The 20,002-nt window shown below is 35.7% G+C and overlaps 1 protein-coding gene across 6 annotated transcripts in view; it reads right to left on the bottom strand.

Moving 5' to 3' along the window:
* Lpin (phosphatidate phosphatase LPIN) overlaps positions 1-20,002 on the bottom strand; it is a 100,367-nt gene that overhangs the window by 7,229 nt on the left and 73,136 nt on the right. For 3 of the 6 annotated variants that reach the window (XM_067774387.1, XM_067774385.1, XM_067774389.1), the window contains 4 exons: positions 17,278-17,504; positions 16,710-17,210; positions 16,530-16,633; positions 1,927-6,741 (listed from right to left, as the gene is read on the bottom strand). In XM_067774387.1, coding sequence (XP_067630488.1) covers positions 6,495-6,741; positions 16,530-16,633; positions 16,710-17,210; positions 17,278-17,504 — 1,079 coding nt within the window. In that variant the 3' untranslated portion in view covers positions 1,927-6,494. Of the gene's footprint in view, positions 1-1,926; positions 6,742-16,529; positions 16,634-16,709; positions 17,211-17,277; positions 17,505-20,002 lie in introns of those variants that run through there. The other 3 variants (XM_067774388.1, XM_067774390.1, XM_067774386.1) reach the window with 2 other exon arrangements.

Raw genomic sequence — 20,002 nt, 5'->3', positions numbered from 1 at the left:
CAAAATGTGTGCCCTGCTTGCAATGTGTCCCCACATGAAACCAACCTTCTCTTTAATTGTAATGTGGAACCAACGCCTCTAACACCCTTCACATTATGGTCCACCCCTGTTGAAACACCAAGTTTCCTTGGACTCCCGTTAGAGGATATTCATGACAATTTGTGATCGGTCGCACCTATTGTACTATGCGGCACACAGTAGTCTACGATATCACATAAGAAAATTCAATCTATTCGATACACACATATGTTGCTTTTGTGAGCTAGATGATGAAACGCCGGTTAACATTCTTTGCGAATGCATCACTTTGGCAAGGCAGTAATCTCACATCTAGGTGGCATGACTTTTTATCTATTCCTAATAAGGAGTAAAAACGCCTGAAAAATGCTTAAATACATTAAAAGCCTCCACATACAGTAATAGGCTGATGGGTCAAATCAGGGACGGAAAATAATAATTTTTTTTTTCGGAGTGAAAAAAGTCTTGGTCAAAAAATTGTCCTAGGTGAAAATGTTTGAGTTCCCACGTATCCCTATAACAATATCATGTCGAATCATGCATCCTTATTATTTTTCGAACTTTTACCATAAAAGTCCACATATAAAAGTAAAATCTGTATTTAAATTTTTTGAGTCCTATAGAACTAGCCAAACTGACTTTTAAAAATAAAAGTCCCGAAATAAAAGTCAAATCCGGACTTTTATTTTTAAAGACCAAAACGACTGCCAAATTTTTTAAGGCCAAAATGAAAGTCCGGATTGATAACAAAGAAACGGCTTATCCGAATTAAGAAAATTTTTAACTTTTATTTCCGCACTTTTATTTTTGAAAGTCCGAGTTTAACTAGTTCTATCGGACTCAGGTAATAAAAATCCGAAAATAATTTTTATCTTGATCCAAATATATTAAAAGTCCAAAATTAATAGTTTTGCAAGGAATTATATTATAAAAGGAATAACAGTTTCCGCCCCTGGGTTAAATATTCATATTCATATCTTTATTAAGTCAATGGAAAAATACCTTACAGACTAGATTTACAATATTATTATAAATTAACTTAAAACTAATTAACAATGAGTTCAAGGAATAATTGTAAGACTCAATCAGTAACTTAAACAAAGGTCTTGACATCGTAAAATCAAGATCCAGACTTCTACAGATCCTACTAAACTCTTCAAGTCCTCTAATGAGAGGTGCAAAATTAAGGTAATTAGATCTCCGAACTTCAATGTAAAATATATTATAAGAACGGAGATTTCTATTGGGAACATTAAAACAGATTTGTCCAACAAGAGCTGGGCAGTCAATTATACCAGCGATAATGTCGAAGATAAACATTAAATTTTGAACAGAACGTCTGGCTTCGAGCAGCAAATGCATGCACCTAGCAGTATATCGAGGATTATCAAAATAGAGAGGTTGAAGAGCGAATCCAATGAATTTGCGTTGAACACTTTCCATTCTCGCCGATCGTGTGGAGTAAATCGGATTCCAAATGACAGATCCATACTCTAACTTAGATTGCACTAAAGAACTATACAAAATTTTCCTAGTATATGGGTCCTTAAAGTCCCTTCGCGTACCGCCTTAAAAAGGCTAAATTAGCATAAACCTTCGGTATGATATAATTAACATGGTTAACAAAAGTGAAAGAAGAGTAAAAATGTATACCAAGATCACGAAATTCGTTAACCGAAACAAGATCTATACTTGCGATATAGTATGTTGCCGAAAGCGCACTTATAGATTTAGTAAACGTCATATGACAACATTTACTTATATTAAGACGCAGATTATTATGGATAGCCCAGGAATTAAGAGAATTTAAATCATCCTGCAAGAGTAGTGTATCTGGACATGTTATCCTACGATATACTTCAATGAAAGCCGCAGCGCATCGAGGCCGATGAATAATAACAGAAAGGAAAAAGCCAATAAAAGCAGTATAATTTTTTTAATCTATTTTTTATAATTTTTTTTAGGAATATACAATTTGTTTAAATATTGTGAATTAGTATACATAGTATTTAGAAAATTGTCGAACAAAAACGTAGCAAAACTGTGTTTATTACGATAATCCCAGTCCAGCTTGCGGATTAAAGCACAACTTCTATTATAACTTGCTTCTTACCAACAACAAATTAAAGGAATAGCATTGACATTTATAACTCAATAATATAAATTTATAACACCTTTCTTGATACTTAATTAATTAAGGTGTATACCTTAAGGTTAAAATTTAGTTCACCTTATGCGTACATACATACATCGTTTAACAAAGATCAATGAGTCGTTAGGTAGCATTGTTACAAAATGATTTAACACTAACTATTGACTAGATTTAAATGAACTATTTAATTTATATAACGCCTGTTGCGAAATTTTGAGTCTAATATAATTGCACTGTGCAACGCATTTTTGTGTAAGAAATAATTCCAAATCAACCGACTTACCTAGGAAAGCCTCAAAAACGTTTTGCATTCTTTGGTCAACTACTTCGCTGTGACCATTTTTAAATTGGAATATTTGGCTTGGGTGATTTTGAATAAATAATAAATAAAGTTTTAAAATGAATATTAAACAAGTAACCGAACATTACATACTCAGCTGAGAGCTTCGGAGACAAAATAAGGGAAAATCACCATGTAGGAAAATGAACCTAGGGTAACTCTGGAATGTGAGTGGGCCATAGTTCTATAGCTGGACGCCTTTTCGAGATGTCGCCATAAAGGTGGACCAGAGGTGACTCTACAATGTGTTTGTACGATATGGGTATCAAATTAAAAGTATTAATGAGGCTTTTAAAAGGGAGTGGCCTTTAGTTGTATATGTGAAGGCGAGATATCGATAAAATGTGGATCAGGCTAACCCAGAACATCATCTATCGTGTACCGCTAATTTATTTATATATGTAATACCACGAACAGTATTCCTGCCATGATTTCAAGGGCTTTTGATTTCGCCCTGCAGAACTTTTTCATTTTCTTCTACTTAATATGGTTGGTGTCACACCCATTTTACAAAGTTTTTTCTAAAGTTATATTTGAATCAAAAAATCAATCCAATCACCATGTTTTCGTATTTGGTATAGTTATGGTATTTTTTTAATATTTCGAAAACTTCAAAATCGAAAAAGTGGGCGTGGTCATAGTCGGATTTCGCCCATTTTCAATACCAAGATAAATTGAGTTCATATAAGTACGTGAACAAAGTTTAGTAAAGCTATATCGGCTTTTGCTCAAATTATCGTGTTAACGGGCGAGCGGAAGGACAGACGGTCGACTGTGTATAAAAACTTGGCGTGGCTTCAACCGATTTCGCCCATTTCCACAGAAAACTGTTATCGTCATAGATGCTATGCCTTTACCAAATTTCACAAGGATTGGTAAATTTTTGTTCGATTTATGGCATTAAAAGTATTCTAGAAAAATTAAATAAAAAAGGGCGAAGCTACGTCCATATTGGAATTTTCTTATATACTGTAAAGATATTAAGTTTTTTGTTAAAATTTGACTTACAATTTTTTTTTTAAAGGTGGGCGTGTTTGTCATCCGATTTTGCTAATTTTTATTTACAACACATATATATAGTAATATGAGTAACGTTCCATCATAATATCTTCAACGACTGCCAAATTACAGCTTGCAAAACTTTTAAATTACCTTCTTTTAAAAGTGGGCGGTGACACGCCTATTGTCCACAATTATACTAATTTTTTATTCTGCGTCATAAGGTCAACCCACCTACCAAGCTTCATCGCTTTATCCGTTCTTGGTAATGAATTATCGCAGTTTTTCGGTTTTTCGAAATTTTCGATATCGAAAAAGTGGGCGTAGTTATAGTCCGATTTCATTCATTTTAAATAGCGATCTGAGATGAGTGCCCAGGAACGTAGATACCAAATTTCATCAAGATACCTCAAAATTTACTCAAGTTATCGTGTTTACGGACGGACGGACGGACATGGGTAAATGAATTTCTTTTTTCGCCCAGATCATTTTGGTATATAGAAGTCTATATCTATATCGATTAGTTTATGCCGTTACAGGGTACCGTTATGCGAACAAAATTAATATACTCTGTGAGCTCTGCTCAGCTGAGTATAAAAAAAAGTAATTTTCCGCCTTGAATTAGGCAACAACTTTTCATGCTTTAGTTAGCTAGCATTTTCGGTGTGAGCGAATATTGGTGGTGAGATGATTAAGTTTATATCTAATCAGTGATATATGTATGTATGCATCTCTGCATGAAACAAGATATCAATACATATGAGAATTACTAAAAAATATTTTGCATATCTCATGGCACAAATTTCCTTTTTTATTATCACTAGCCTATCACGTTTCTAGTACAAGCATTTCGTCTTTGCTTTATTCTAAATCGCTTAAGCAGAATATTAAAATTTTAGATCCCTAAAGCAAAAACATTTGACTAAGGAATGAATGAAATGATTTTCGTGTATTATAACAAGAGCTTAAGTCTTTCAGTTAAGAGTGGGACCAATTCCGCTATGGGACAATCACTCTCAAATTGTTGCACAGTGTTATTGCTATGGCTTTTTAAATATAAATTATACTTATGCTGCTTCATAATTATGTTTATAACTAATAATCACAATTATCACAATAGATTTCTTTTTTAGTCATTTTATGCTTGTCACCATTAGAAAATAACTAGTGTACGAGTTCATAAATAAACACATATAAAATTCCAGATAAACCGTGTTTTGCTAACATAATAATTACTTTAAAAAATTTCTATCAGGTAGTTATGTATATTTGAATTGGATGACTATAAGTCTTTGAAATTATCCTTGCTGTTCAATATTGGTTGCCACAATTATCACAACATAATGTCAGAAGCGCCTAAAAGTATGCAACAATTTGTATATATGTATATGAGTGACATGCCACAAACCTGATCAAATAGACGTGTTATATCATACTTCAATGAGAATAGTAGCGTTTTCTTTTCTGAAATACATGTTTGCCTAATTGAATGGTAAAGCCTTAATAGAGTTACTCTTAACCCAGAAAATTTTCAACATTTATAGTGCATGCAAAGAATATAAATGGCTACCCCGTGTTTTAGCTGATTTTCGCAAACGCGCTGTCAATGATAATAAAAATTCATTAGCAATTATTTCCTTCATTTCAATTTTATTCGCCTAAAAATATGTGAAGTTACGAAAATAAATTGTCAAGATCAGCTAGTTTAGCAGAGTTGCACTGCCACACCGCCATTTTATGCAGGGAAAAGTGAGAGTCATTGGTGCCGTTTGTCGTATCGCTGTAGTCGTATCCCTAACGTAATCAGCTGTTTATCGTCACGACGGAAAACCAAAAACCAATTGGTTAGCTACGATACGGTTACGACCTTAGTACCAATGTACCAATAATCGATTGCATTGATTCCCATAAAGTTGGTCGCACCAGCTGTTATAAGGTTACCGATACGGTTACCGATAAAGCAGCAATGTCTCCAGTTTAAAAGTGTAACGATTTGCGTTGTGAGCAGGCAACAATTTTCACAAAAGAACGAAATACCCCGTAAAGGCGTTACCTGCTTTTTAGAATAGAACGAAATATATTTACAACCCTTGCGCGGCGTACAAAAAGCGTAACACTTTTGACAGAAAAGAAAACGCTATAAGTTTCATATTCATTCGGAAAATTTCGTTGTCTAATAAGAATGGACAAATAATTTGTTTCATATTTGATTTTTTTCTTTCGTTGGTTTCATAACGTTATTTTTGCTGGCGTTTCTTCTGTCGTTACTTCTTTTGTGATTAATTGCCCAACCAAAAATTTGATTTGTAAAAATTGCATACTCTTATACTGTTTTCACACAGAAACTTAATGATCTCATTTCACCTGCTAATGAAATCGTAAATTTTTTGCTTTCACACAGAAGTAACTGCTCGATTAGTATGAAGGATGAGACAGACAATCATGGCGGAACGATACAAGGTGGGAGCATGGTGACATAGCTACAAACAAAAAAATTCCATGTACTTGTAAATTCGATGGACAAATGTCAAAATCGTACTGCGCCGGTAGTTGATGTATCAAATCAAATAAAAAAGGTGATAATCAGCTGTTCGATGCGGCCAATTTGTATCGTTCCGCCATGCAGACAATGACATTTGCTTTGAAAACTAAGAAGCGGAAACGGAAGCGGAACGCTGCCAACAGAGTTGCATTGTGCTTTTGACTTCATTAGGCATTCGATTAGCTACTAATGAAATAATAATAGATTCGAATTTTGTAGGGAAGATTGAGCTCAATAAGCGTCTTAATGTAGAAAACTGCCTTTATTATTCAATAAGCCGTCTGTGTGAAAACAGTATTAGGCTCACATGATCCTTAAGAAATTTTTCTCATCCGAATTTTAGTGTTAGTGAGTGCTTATAAAATCTTAAGCTGTATTGATTATATTATGCCGCTGCACAAAGTCTCTATCTTTTAAATTCGTTTTACCGTCATCCAAACTCATTAGCAAGCCACCACGTTCGCGCTCATCGACAGCAGTAATTCTGTCCTTTCAATTACAGCATCATTCAGATATATGTCACCATCATCAGCATCATCATCCACATCAATGCCATCATCTGTGCCACCATCATCGGTTTCACTGAAATTCAATTCATCTTCGTCGAAGACGTCGTCATCAGATGCCTCGACATTAAGCTCCATCAATGGAAAGTATTCATCAACTTCGAGTGACTGATTGATGTAGCCGCTATAAAAATGCGAATGCAAAGCGTTTGGAAAATATAGCAATTGCAGTTTTTCAAATTTGTATGATTTTCTTTTAATAAATTCACACTTACAAATGAATGTACAAATTATTTTGGGAATGAGCTTATTTTTTAGTCAAGTGGCTGTGATTGGCATACATACCTACATATTTGTGGAGGTCGGCAACAAAATGTAACATTTTAATTATAATATTCTGAGAAATAATAGCATCATTTATTGTCTCACATCCCTAAGGTTATTAAGTAAAGGCACAACAACAGAAACAACACATACATACAAGGCAACGAAGAGATGATCGAACTAGTACTCACATATACACGCGCATATGGCTATGCGGAGGCTATAAACGTGTATCTGTAGTTTATAGCTGGTAACCAAGTAGAAAATTCTAGCAGAAGAAACGTCTAGACATTTGGGCAGAGAGTATAAAAGCAGCACGAGCTGAGTAGTCGGGAATCAGTTTGATTTAAGCACGCTATTGGTTGCGAAGTATAAGTGTTATTGTGAAGTACTTTCAAAGTAGTCTAATAAAGACCATCTTCCATTATTTAATATTGGAGTTATTTATTCAATAATTTAGCGATACGAAGGTTAGCAGAAGGTTGGAAATTAGCGGAATTTCACTAAATTCGTCACAATATATATATATATTATTTCAGATTTTAGGCCGAGCTTCTCTTTCAATTTCCGCCGTGCTCCTTTTAATTTTTCCTACAAATTGGCGGGATGGGACCTTGTTTAATGCCGACTCCGAACGGCATCTGCATGGCAAACAAGTTTTCACTGAGAAGCTTTTCTTGGCAGAAATACACTCGAAGCGCTTGTCAGACACTGCTGAGGGGCGACCCCGCTTAGAAAAATTTTCTTCTAATTGAAAAAACTTGTTTTTTAAATTTTGACATTGCTTTGCCCGGGGCGTGAACCCAGAATCATTGGTGTGGTAGGCGGAGCACGCCATCATCACACCACGGCGGCCGCAATATTTGATGGGCAGCGGTTTGTCAAGCGTCACGATCTGAGACTGCTCAGCTACAGAAGAAATTTCATCAGCCAAGCGTAATACTTAAAGAGAACAGAAGCAAACGTATTATACATTAATTAAGAGAGGTGAGATCAATCTTTTTTATAGAAAAAAGGGAGTCCGAGCTATCAAATGTGTTTGAGTGAGAGTTATAATCTTGGCATAAACGCCGAAAAGGTTCATTTTGTTCGAAATTCGTTCTACATTGTTTCAGCAGAAGAGGTTTGAAGTGTCTCGATGTCCGAGAGGGAACGCAAAACTTCACTTCATTCAGAAGGAATGGGCTCGAAATTGATCCATTTAAAAGTTTTGTCATAAATATTACACCAAGCATTTCCCTTCGACTAGCAAGAGTTGGAGGATTGATAAGCTTTAATCGATTAGTATAAGGTGGAAGATTAGTTAAAGAGTCCCATTGAAAATTTCTTAAGGCAAATAGTAAAAATTGTTTTTGTATTGATTCGAGACTGTCTGCATGGACTTGATAACGCGAATTCCAAATTATTTAGCCGTATTATAATATTGGCCTAACTAATGTTGTAAAAAGTGCTTTAGTTATGTAAGGGTCCGTAATAATATCAAAATTATGATGCTAGTTAAATTTCAAATTAGAGTACTTTAGTCATTGGAAGCTACTTAGAGCTAGCTCCGATAAAAATCATCAAATGGCATTTGACGGTAATTTCTTTTCAAATTTCAAAAATGTTACGCTTTGGTATGGACCTCCACATTTTTTGATGTGTACAAGCAGCTTTTTTATATTTTTTATTTAATATTCATCTTAGTGATTTTTAACTTAATGTTTTAGTTTGGTTTGTTTTAGTATGTTCAGACATACATACATATATACATATTTAGGTACATAAATTATACTTTCATGATAGATTAATTGAATAGGTAGCTCGAAAAACGTTGTAAGCGACAAAATAAAAAGTTTTCAATTATGGGAACAAACGTTTTTAGCGACGCACATAAATAAATTTGAACCGATTTTTTGATATTTCGGTGTAGGAGTACTAAGCACCCGTTTTGGTTTTTGGATTTACAATGAGGATTACAACAAAAAAAAGGAACTACTGAATTCGGAGTTTAGGTAAAAAAAGGCATAAGTACTAAATACTCGATGTACGTCTAATATCGATGGAGTTAAACCACAGCAGAGTAACTTTACCAGAAACAAATATGTAGTACGGGCTCCTTGAGAAAAGCTTCGTCGCTTTTTATCGGTAACAAAAGATACCGAATAGTTATGGATAGTCCGGTTTTGTATTTGTTTTTGTTATTTATTATTATCTTTTTTCTTAGTTTTTTAACGGCTTGTTATCGAAGGGTTACAAATGTGTTTCACGCCAATCCTATGAGTCGTCGTTAACCAATCGATGGCGAATTAGTAACACTACAAGAAATCGATAACTTTTCGATAACAAATCGACACATTTTTGCTAGAAAAATCGATGTTAGCACTTCGATAACAAATATACATACATACCGATAACTTTTTGATAAGTAATCGATAACATTTTGATAAAAAATCGTAAACTTTTTAATTTGTTTCCATTTCAGAACTAATTTAACGAAAGGAAATTGAATCGTTAACGTTGAAAACAAACATCGCGTTCCAATTGACAGTGATCCAGATACCGATAGAAATTTAACATGCAAAAGCAATAACAATGTGATGTATGTGGATCAATAGCCGTGTTTTTTTACACGCGTATACGTTTACGTTTGCGCGTAAAAAATGCTTATCCTCGCTTAGATAAGACTTAGGAGACCCATCTAGCGGCAGTGGTTAAATAACTAGTTACAGAACAGGATGTACCTAAAATCGGAGACACAAACCTCTTTTGTATGGCTGTGTATAACATATAGCTGAATCAGTTGCGATGAATAGTCGACACGCATATAATACATAGAATTAGTGTAGAGGGTGAAACATAGACACGTATTTCAGTTACATCCAAGTATAATGCGTATTGAAATTTAGTAGTACAAATTTTATGCGCAGCAGTTTCAGAGGTGTATTTAAAGTTTGACGCTTAGCAGTCTATATAAAATTTAAGCGTAAACGTCTATAGATGTAAAAAAAACACAGCTAATTTGTTGTTGCATTTGTATATTAAAATTTTATCGGGATCCGGATCACTGGCCCTTGGAACACGAAGAAAATGAATCAACGAAATAAATCTGTGTTTGTTGCAGTTGTAGCAGCCGAGCAGTGTTCGTATGTATTTGTGCTTGTATGCCATACATGACGTTGTTAGTGGGGGTCAATGGCGTAAAATAGTTTTCAAGGCGGGGATTCAAGGGGTTGTGTAGCGCAATATATAGCTTCTCCAACCCAATTGTCAACCTCACCTTCGAGCGGCGAATACCGTTTCACTAACAGATGAGGCTCTGGCGACCCCAAGCTCCTCATGGAACTTGGGGGTGGGGAGGGAGGGATGGCCTGAAGGTTCAATGTGGCCATATAAATCGTTCCCGAGATGGTCGGGCTAGCACCTTAATGGTGCTGTGTTACCGGAGCGTATCGGATCTGTATCCGACAAAGGACCATCACATCGATAACACTCCCCAAAGCCTTCGGGGAGTAACCTAATCGCTACAACAACAACAACAGTTTTCAAGGCAACCATGTGTTGTTTGTGCGCGAATGTCTCACGGGGTACCTACTTGCTACTGCTGTTCGTGTTTTTAAAATCAACGATTGGACTTCATATATGTATGTTAAAAACGAAATGATGGCCCCTATTATGAGACAAATTCGATCTTCGACTGTGGTCGATAGAGCTGATCGAATTTTCATTCGGTATTATGACACTCATTCAATCAAGACTAGTGTCATTGTTCCATAATTCGATAAATTCAACCGTTGAAAAGCACATTCCCATCATCTGTCAAAGAAAATAAAAGCAAAATTATTTGTTATGAAGAAAATAACTTAAGTACTGGAACTAGCCAGAAGTATAAAACGCTGAAATGAATTTCAACGCGTAATTGTAGCTTTCTAAATATTGTAACTTTCTAAACATGTTGTTACATGTGTTAAAAACTAAACTTCATAATGACCATATAAGCGTTCATGGACTTGCTATCCAGTAAAGATGAATGGCTGCAACAATGCACAAGAGCCAAGGCTATTCCAACCTTTTTGAAACTGGCAACAATTCTCAGATTTTGCACTAGGGATTGTCTCAACAGAGCATCGGGTACGAGAATGCACTCGGAATTTTTTTAACCTGGTCCTTTCTGCAAGTTCCTTTTGTTTTAAACGGATTTTGTCCAATTTTTGAAACCAGTCTTCCATTCACGACCTTGGACTTATATGTAGGGTTTTTAAATTATATTGACTCAATTATTTTTATTTAACTTTGTTATTATGTTACTTTGAACTTTTTAATTTTAATCAGCCCAATTATAAATATTCCCTCGGAATTTTGTTCTAGTGTATTATTTTATTCCGCGGAAAAATTCCTCCAATTATTTTCTCCTAGGGAGAACAATAATTGGGGAATAGGAATTTCGAATTTTCGAAGTCAGCTGTTTTGTCAATTGAAATTTCGTTGCGCATTTCTTATTTTGTTTAAAAAATTGAAAAGTTTAATTATTGTTACGAATTTGATATTTGAAATTAAGAAATAAAGTATAAACAATGCACAGTATTGCATTTCATGTGGTATTCACTGAAATGAGTAATAAATTGGTACCACAGCAACATCAACAGAGGAGCATAAGAAGAAGAAGACGGCGGGATAACACAAATCCGCCGGAGTTGCCTGCTTCCATTCAGCAAAGCAATTTTCTGGTGGCCAAGTTGTGTTGAATTCGTCTTTCGTCATATGCCAAAATCTCTTTAAGCCTTCTTAAAAAATCCTTGCGCAATTTCTGGATGGCTGCATCAAATATACCAAGAGCTCTTCCGTTGCTTATGATATACTTTTCGACTTAAAATAAAGAATATTGTGGTAGAATGTAGATATTTTAGAACAAATTTGTACAAATAAGAGTTTTTTCTTAAAAGAACCAATTTCCTTGTACTATTTCGCTGCCTTCCCTTTAATTTAACAAGTGAAAAAACTCCTAAGTAATGGCAGATAAATCTCCGTCACTCACATTCACATAATACGTACTTTTCTCCCATAACCGGTTTCCGCTTTTTCGATTATTGTTCAGAATAGGAGGAAAGGGAGAAGGGGAAAAACTCACAAGGAATTTTTATTTAGAATACGAGGAATGGGAGAAGGGAAAAAACTCGCACGGAATTTTTGTTTAGAATTGGGCTGAATATGTTTTACAATATTTTAATTTTCAATATTGATTTTTCTATTTTCAAAAATTTACATTATTATTAAATTTTGCATCATGAAAATATAATATTTTCTTTTAAATAATTTTTGTGTGGATATTAATTTTAATAAAAATAAAGCATCCTACACTATATACGATTAATACAAATAGTTTGAAATTACTATTAGGTAGCAAAAAAGTAGAAGATAAACACAAAAAACTTACATTTCAAACAATTTTCTTCTAATTCGATATAGCGTCGACAACAAATTTCTATTCGCTTCAAAATTAGATACATAACGAAAATTTGACAGAGATAATACCAATTTCAAAATCGATTTTCGATGTTCAATAGCCAGCGAAGATCGAAGATCGAAAAATGCTCATAATAGGGGCCGATATTATTTCGTTTATTTCCTAAGCGTTAAAACGATAGATTTTTTTTTTTTTTGTAAACGTTAAAATTAACGTTACTATGCAACCTTTGTAGTGACAACACTTACGCTTGCATTCCCCACATGGCATACCACTTACAAAGTCTAAACTTACGTCTACGCTTACACCTTACGCTTAAATTCAGGATTCCCCCATACCATGATCAAAGATTTTTACATATCAAAATTTCATGACCGCATCAGTGATTTTAAAAACTAGTTACGAAGAAATTGGATCTTACAACGTTTTTCGAGCCACTCATTCAATTCAATAGGTATGTTACATAAGAAAAATAAAATGTTTACCATATTAGCAATATTATTACATACATGGAAATGATTAACAAATGCGGCTTTGACTGTGGATTTTAGTCGGCTCACACCACAGTCAACTCTACCGCAGATATATTCTAAGCCACTTCACTCGCGATGGATCGAACTCTTATATCATGATTGCCTGTGGATCTCTTTTTCTATTTTAAACTTATTTTACTTGTGCAAGTTTTATTATTACATATGTATGTAAATAAAGATTTTTTTTCATTATGCACTAATTTACTTCACGGTAGTTAAAAATAATTCAATACCAAATAAAAACTCATTAAAACCGTCAAATTACGCGTAGTGCTCCGCTTAGTATATATGAGTACGGAATAACAGCCTAAGTCCTATACTTTTATATAGGACTTAGGCGGTTATTCGTTATTACCATAGCGCGGTACCCACTCCGCTGAAAAGACCAGGCAGACAACGATTTAAACTCCCTCGCTGTTACCAAATGGCGCCAGTTGGCACAGTACACACACTCTAAAACCCCATGATCTGCTTACTTACTTACTTAATTCGCGCTTAACCGTCTAAACGGTTATGGCCGTCCAACAAGGCGCGCCCGTCGCTCCTTTGCTCCGCCAACCGGCGCCAATTGGTCACACCAAGGGAGTTTAAATCGTTTTCCACCTGGTCCTTCCAACGGACTGGGGGCCGCCCTATGGTAATAACGAATAACCGCCTAAGTCCTATATAAAAGTATTGGAGGGTGGGGCCGTGTGTAGAAGTCCACGAAAGTGGGGAAAGCTTGTGACCGCCATTCACCTGGGAATGGCCAGAGCGATTCTTTTGCATGCGGTTCAAGCAGCTCACTACTGCCGGTCGCTTGCGGCTAAGTATCCTCTGGGTAGCCGCTAAACGGATGTGAGCTAATGTGAGAAGGCGACAACCTGGCTAGGCCACTCTGACATAATCGGTTTAAGGGTTAGCCGGGGGAGATCTCATCGGCAGCGTCTGTACACCTCTAGGTGCGGCTGCAAGCGGGCGTCTGTCTTGGAGCAAGCGGCTCGCTATATAAACGTGCCAAGTAATATTTTTACCGCCGCTGAGCGGGTCGTGCGCTGGGCTTGGGACCCGCCACGTAAAACCATACTCCAATGAAATATAACAACAAGCCCCATGATCTGCACTCCAAAAAAACTTGACAGAGTCGCAAGAAGAACGAGGGTAGCACTGCTCACTTTTCCTAAGTCGTTTAGACCTTGATCTATATGACCTAAATACAAAATATTGTTGGTCTAGGTTCAATATTATTTGGATAGATGCCGCCTTTACTTGATACTCGTATTCATTTAAAGGGATCGAAGAAGAAGAATCGATATCAAAAAAAGTATCGAGGGAAAGTATTCGATATACTCGAATAGGGAACTAACTCAAAAAACCTAAATTTCGAAGTTAAGGGTGTACCCAGGCTTCCCAGTTCAATACCTTCCGATCTGTATCTCAAATATTCAGGGAGAAAAGACTTTGTAAAAAATAAAAATTAGATTGGCGCATATGGGGTCGTCATCAGTTTTTCGCGTTTTCTGAACATTGCGATTTTTTGAGTCGACCGTTGTGTTATCTGGGTGTGCGAAATTATAAAAACATAGGATTATGATGAGATCGTATTTCTTTATCAGAAGGAATAATTGTAAGGATAACAAGTAAGCAAGTCTAAGTTCGGGTGAAACCGAAAATTACATACCCAGCTGTATACTTGTGCGCTTAATAGTGTTACAAGGCTGCGCAATAATACATATACATATGGTTCTATTCTGAACTAATTTTCGTTAAAAGAAGCAAAAAAAAGTATAAAAAGGGCAGGCTTACGAACGAAATGTTCCAACTTTTACTAGAAATAGCTTATTACCTGCATCTACGCAGTTTTACCAAATCTTTTATATAAAAGTGGGCGTGGTCCTTAACCGATTTCGTAAATTTTTCTAAAAAGCATTCCTTATAGTAAAGTCAACTTCTCTGCCAAATTTTGTTACGATAGGTTTAACGATTTTGATTTATGATTAATAATATATGTAAAATTGATTTTATCACAAGTGGGCGGTGCCACGCCTATTTTAAAAAATTTTTTCAAATATTTATCAAGTCTCAATATCAGTCCACATGTCAAATTTCAACATTCTAGGTGTATTATTTAGTATATAATCAGGTTTTTTGTGTTTTCCAAAATGTTATATATATAAAAAGTGGGCGTGGTTATCATCCGATTTCGCTCATTTTCAATACCAATATATTCTGGATCCAGATAAGCTCGTCTACCAAATTTGGTGAAGATATCTCAATATTTACTCAAGTTATCGTGTTAACGGACAGACGGACGGACGGACGGACATGGCTCAATAAAATTTTTATTATTAAACATATGTAATAATAACGTAAAAAATCAAGAAATATTAAAAATCCGTTGTGTGATAAGAAATTGCTATGTAGATTAGCATTATATAATTCATTACAGTCAATACAAAAAGGAAACCAGCATAACAGCGAAAACAATGTCAGCTTACAAAATCAAACGGAGAATAATTCTTGTCAACAAATGGTTTTTTTGACTGACGCAATTGCAAAGTAAAGTCCTCTCTCGATGAACAAAAATCACGCTCTACAAATCGCCTATCATACCTGTCCTGATGTATGGCTCCGAATCATGTGCGGTGTCGAGCGGAGATGATGGTGGCTCTTGGAGTGCTAGAGAAGGTTTATGGTCCTGTCCATGAGTCGACGACGAGTATAATGATGATTTGTATGAGCTTTACGCAGATAGGAAGATAGTGCAGCGAATATACACACAAGGGCTTTGCTGGCTAGGTCATGCTAAACGGAGACGCTCCGACCAAAAAAGTATTTCAGTCGAAGCAAAGGAAGGGGGTCCCCATTGAGTTGGAAGAATCAGGCGGAGGAAGACTTGACCTCCAATGGTGTTCTCGATTCGCGTCAGTTTAGCGAAATTGGCATAGCTGGCGTGACTTGTTATGTTCAGTTGGTTAAGCGCCAATTAAAGGGCCAATTAATGGTGACTTATAACCATATAACCATAACCAGATAAAACAGCTGATCGAACCTACCTTATGGAAATCAATGTAATCGATTAATGGTGCCATACCATAACGCTAACGCCATAACCATACCATAGCCAACCAATTGGTTTTTGGTTTCTCGCCATATCCATAACCTAAAAATATTTGAGTTGGTGAATTTAATAACTTTTTGTAGATTTTAATCATTGTTTTGGATACGTTATGACTAAGACTTATTTTTGGTGGAATATGTTTGTAATTTTTTGCGTTTTCTTTATTTTTATGAAATTTTCACGATTTTTAGTTTAAGGCACCATTACATCACATTGGAGATGGTATGGATATGGGTATGGTTACGACTATGGCGTTAGGGTTAAGGAAATTTAATTAACCCTTGATGAAGATGCTTCTTAAAGTTTTACAGAATTTCATTTAAAGTTTTTGCTCCAAAAAGTAAAGCAATAATAATACTGCTGACTGTTACACAGAGAACCTTTAACACAAAAATATGTGGATTCATAGTATGTGAATTACAACTTATACACTTAAACCACAATTAGCTTTACACCACTACATGTTTGCCGATTGAAAACAGTTTCAATGGTTAGTTATTGACTGGTTAAAATTGACTTGGCTGACTTATGTATGTGTTTTTTATATATAACAAAAATCATTTGGTACTCACGATGACTGGAATGTTTGTGTAAGTTCATGCTTAAGCTCGCCCTTGGTATTAATGGTAAAAATGCGCATAATTGGTATGCCAACGGCACGATACGCCCATACATCCTAATGCAGAAAAATTGTAGTACCGTAAAAATTTAACAACAAACTAATATAAAAATGTTGAATTGTATTAACTTACATTGATGCGATTGCCGTAACCGGCATAGAATGGATCCTTATCAGGAAAGAGTTCACGTATATCAGAAAGACAAGCAATTTTAAATTGTTCCGGCTTACGTTCAATCACCTCACGATGAAATGCCGATATAAGTGATGTTGGATTAAGCAATAATGGGCCATCAGGCAATTTGACATCGCCCTGTCGTATCGAGCGTAAATATTCACGTGTAGCACGCGATTGTCCAATTGCACGTGCAGATAAATATAATAATTTATAACCATTCTGTTCAATTTTCGAGAACAATTGAGCGACGCCCAATTGAGCCCAATCCTTGCCGACCATTGGCAAAATGTGTCCGAGTACATCGGATTTGGTTATAGTGCCATCGATATCGGATATAACTACCTTATCATTATATTTCCAACGGAAGAGATAACATTTGCAACGTGTTGTGCCTTGATAAGCGGTTGTAACGCTGAACTCTATTTCATTCATGCCCTCCTTCAAATTTAATTGTTTCTGTAAGAATAATGGAACATTTAAACGTTTATTTAAGAATGAATATGTGACTTGCTATAAAACTTACAATTGCTTCAGAGCTGAGGCGCAAACTCTTTTTGTAGCGTTCACTTTTACTAGTGCTGCCGCTTGCCTCTCCTTTCGATGATTCTTGCGAAAAGTCTTCAAGATTTTCAACTTGTGCTGAAGTATTTTCTGCATTAAGCGTTGAATCGGTCTTACTAAGCGTATTCTCGCTTATGTCTGGCGAATTGGGACGAGTGGTTTGAGTTGCCACAACAGCTTGGTCGGCATCTGGGCAATGATAATTTGTAAGTGTAAAATTTCAAATTATAAAACTGATAAAAAGACAAATCTTAGTATGGGTGGCAATTTTAACCGTATATCAATACTAAGCGGTTTTAAAACCCATATCAAAAGCCAAAAATTCCTCCTGTGGATTAGGTATTAAAATATGCCCGTGATAGGTATAACGATCGCAAAAGGCAATTATAATACTATGACGAATATTAGTATCACTAAGTGATACTCATATCACTAATCTGATACTAAGTAAATAAAGGCACAACAACAATAAAGTAAGTTGCCACTCTTGGTACATAAACAAATCAATCATCATTTACACACATATGTACATACAAGGCATAGAAAAGATACTCGCAAGCACATGTAATCATCAGCCGAAGTAGTACTCACATATACACACGCATATGGCTATGGGAGAGACTATAAACTACAAATATACATGTACATTAGGGTGTCCCTTATTTTTATAAGTCTTTTTTGTAACGCATATCCCTCAGATCGGTTCTCCTTAATCCAATATACTCAATAAAAAAATATAAGCTCTTTACGAAAACTCTAAACAGTGCCGAATTACTTTGGAAAGAAGTTGGTTCAGATTCAACGGTTAACTTTCGATCAAATTATTTTTATTAGAAATTACGTGTTCTATATACATATATATATATGGATCACATTGTTATTGCATTTTCGAGTTAAATTTTTATCCGGATCTGGATCACTGTCCATTGTAACACGGGGAAAGTGTTGGGCGGCAGTGGCGCCACCTTCTGTATTAGCTCAACAGCGTAACGCCGCACAGCTTTGTAAATGCGCTAGCTTTTTGCAAATAAAAAGATTTGAAAGTACTGGACCAACAGATTTGGTGGCGTTTCCCAATAATAGAAAAAAATTTCTACATAACTGTTCGTTCAGATAAGACGTGCACGCAGTATTAGTCTTGAGTTGTAGAGTAAATAACGCGGATAGTTTTTCATTTCGAAAATGTCAGTGGAACTAAGAAGCAATAAATATAGTATATTTCTGGTGGGTGAGATTAATCACCAAATAACAGGTGCAAAATTACCGCCGAATCGTCAAATTCTTGCGGTTCTGTTTTTCAAAATTCGCGAAATAAAGCTAAGTATTAGTGAAGGGTACAAATCTTGTGGCTCGGGAGTGCATTATATTCTGGGAAAAGGCTAGAATACCCACCAAAGCTTTTCCAAATTATGTTAAGAAGATTGTGGATCTTTATCAATTCTGGCGAGAGCTACACAAAAATTGCAAGGAGATACCGGATTTTTATAAACGTCGTGAGGAGGAGTTTCAACAGGATTTGGATAATTTATTCGATATCGCCCATGCTGATGCTCTCAACATATTAAAATAGAAGAAAATAAAATATTCTTACAAAAACAGAGAGAGCCAGGGCGCCCAGGTTGCTTAATGGGTGTAGACAAAAAGGAGACAATTAGCAAAAGAGAAATATAGATTAAAACAAATGCCCTCAGAGGGCTTGCCGACATCTGCTGCTGCTAACAAGAATATGATACCTACAGAATTATATGACCAATCTACAAGCTATGAAGAAAGTCTGAACGAACCGACTCCTTCCACTTCTCAATCAATTCGTTCTTTAAGAGCAGTAGCAAAAAGAGGAAGAAAAAATTTTGTCACGCCAAAATTGGTTGCGACTTTAGACAGATGTCAACTCAGCATTCGAGATTCTGTTTATGTAGTTCAAGCTGTAGTGGCAGCTCTGTGTCGTATTTGTGATGATTACCCAATCAACAAATCCTCTATTCAACGAATTCGAACGCAAATGAGAAAACATAGAGCAGAATCCATTAAATCTGATTTTCAGAATAACATGCCCGAAGTTGTTGCTGTTCATTGGGATGGAAATTTGTTACCTAGTCTCAACGTAAAAAGCTCTAAAGTAGAACGCTTGCCAACAATTATTTCATTTGAAGAGAAAGGACAAATTCTTGCAGTCCCGAAATTAGAAAGCTCTTCCGGAAAAAAATCAAGCAAATGCAGTACTAATGCGCTCAATGATTGGAACCTTAATGATAAGGTACAAATAATGTGCTGTGATACGACAGCATCGAATGCAGTTCGCTTGAATGGAGCTTGTGTGCTTTTGGAGCGAGCATTAGAAAGAGAATTGTCACTCTTTGCTTGTCGTCATCATGTTTACGAACTTGTGCTCAAAAGTGTAACATGCCCGAAGTTGTTGCTGTTCATTGGGATGGAAAACTGTTACCTAGTCTCAACGTAAAAAGCTCTAAAGAAGAACGCTTGCCAATAATTATTTCATTTGAAGAGAAGGAACAAATTCTTGCAGTCCCGAAATTAGAAAGCTCTTCCGGAAAAAAAATCAAGCAAATGCAGTACTAATGCGCTCAATGATTGGAACTTTAATGATAAGTTACAAATAATGTGCTGTGGTACGACAGCATCGAATACATGTCGCTTGAATGGAGCTTGTGTGCTTTTGGAGCGAG

The sequence above is a fragment of the Eurosta solidaginis genome, chromosome 3 (assembly GCF_040869045.1).
Source record: "Eurosta solidaginis isolate ZX-2024a chromosome 3, ASM4086904v1, whole genome shotgun sequence".
NCBI classification, from domain to species: domain Eukaryota; kingdom Metazoa; phylum Arthropoda; class Insecta; order Diptera; family Tephritidae; genus Eurosta; species Eurosta solidaginis.
The sequence above is the reverse complement of the archived record's forward strand: the minus strand, read 5'-3'. Positions and strand labels throughout refer to the sequence as shown.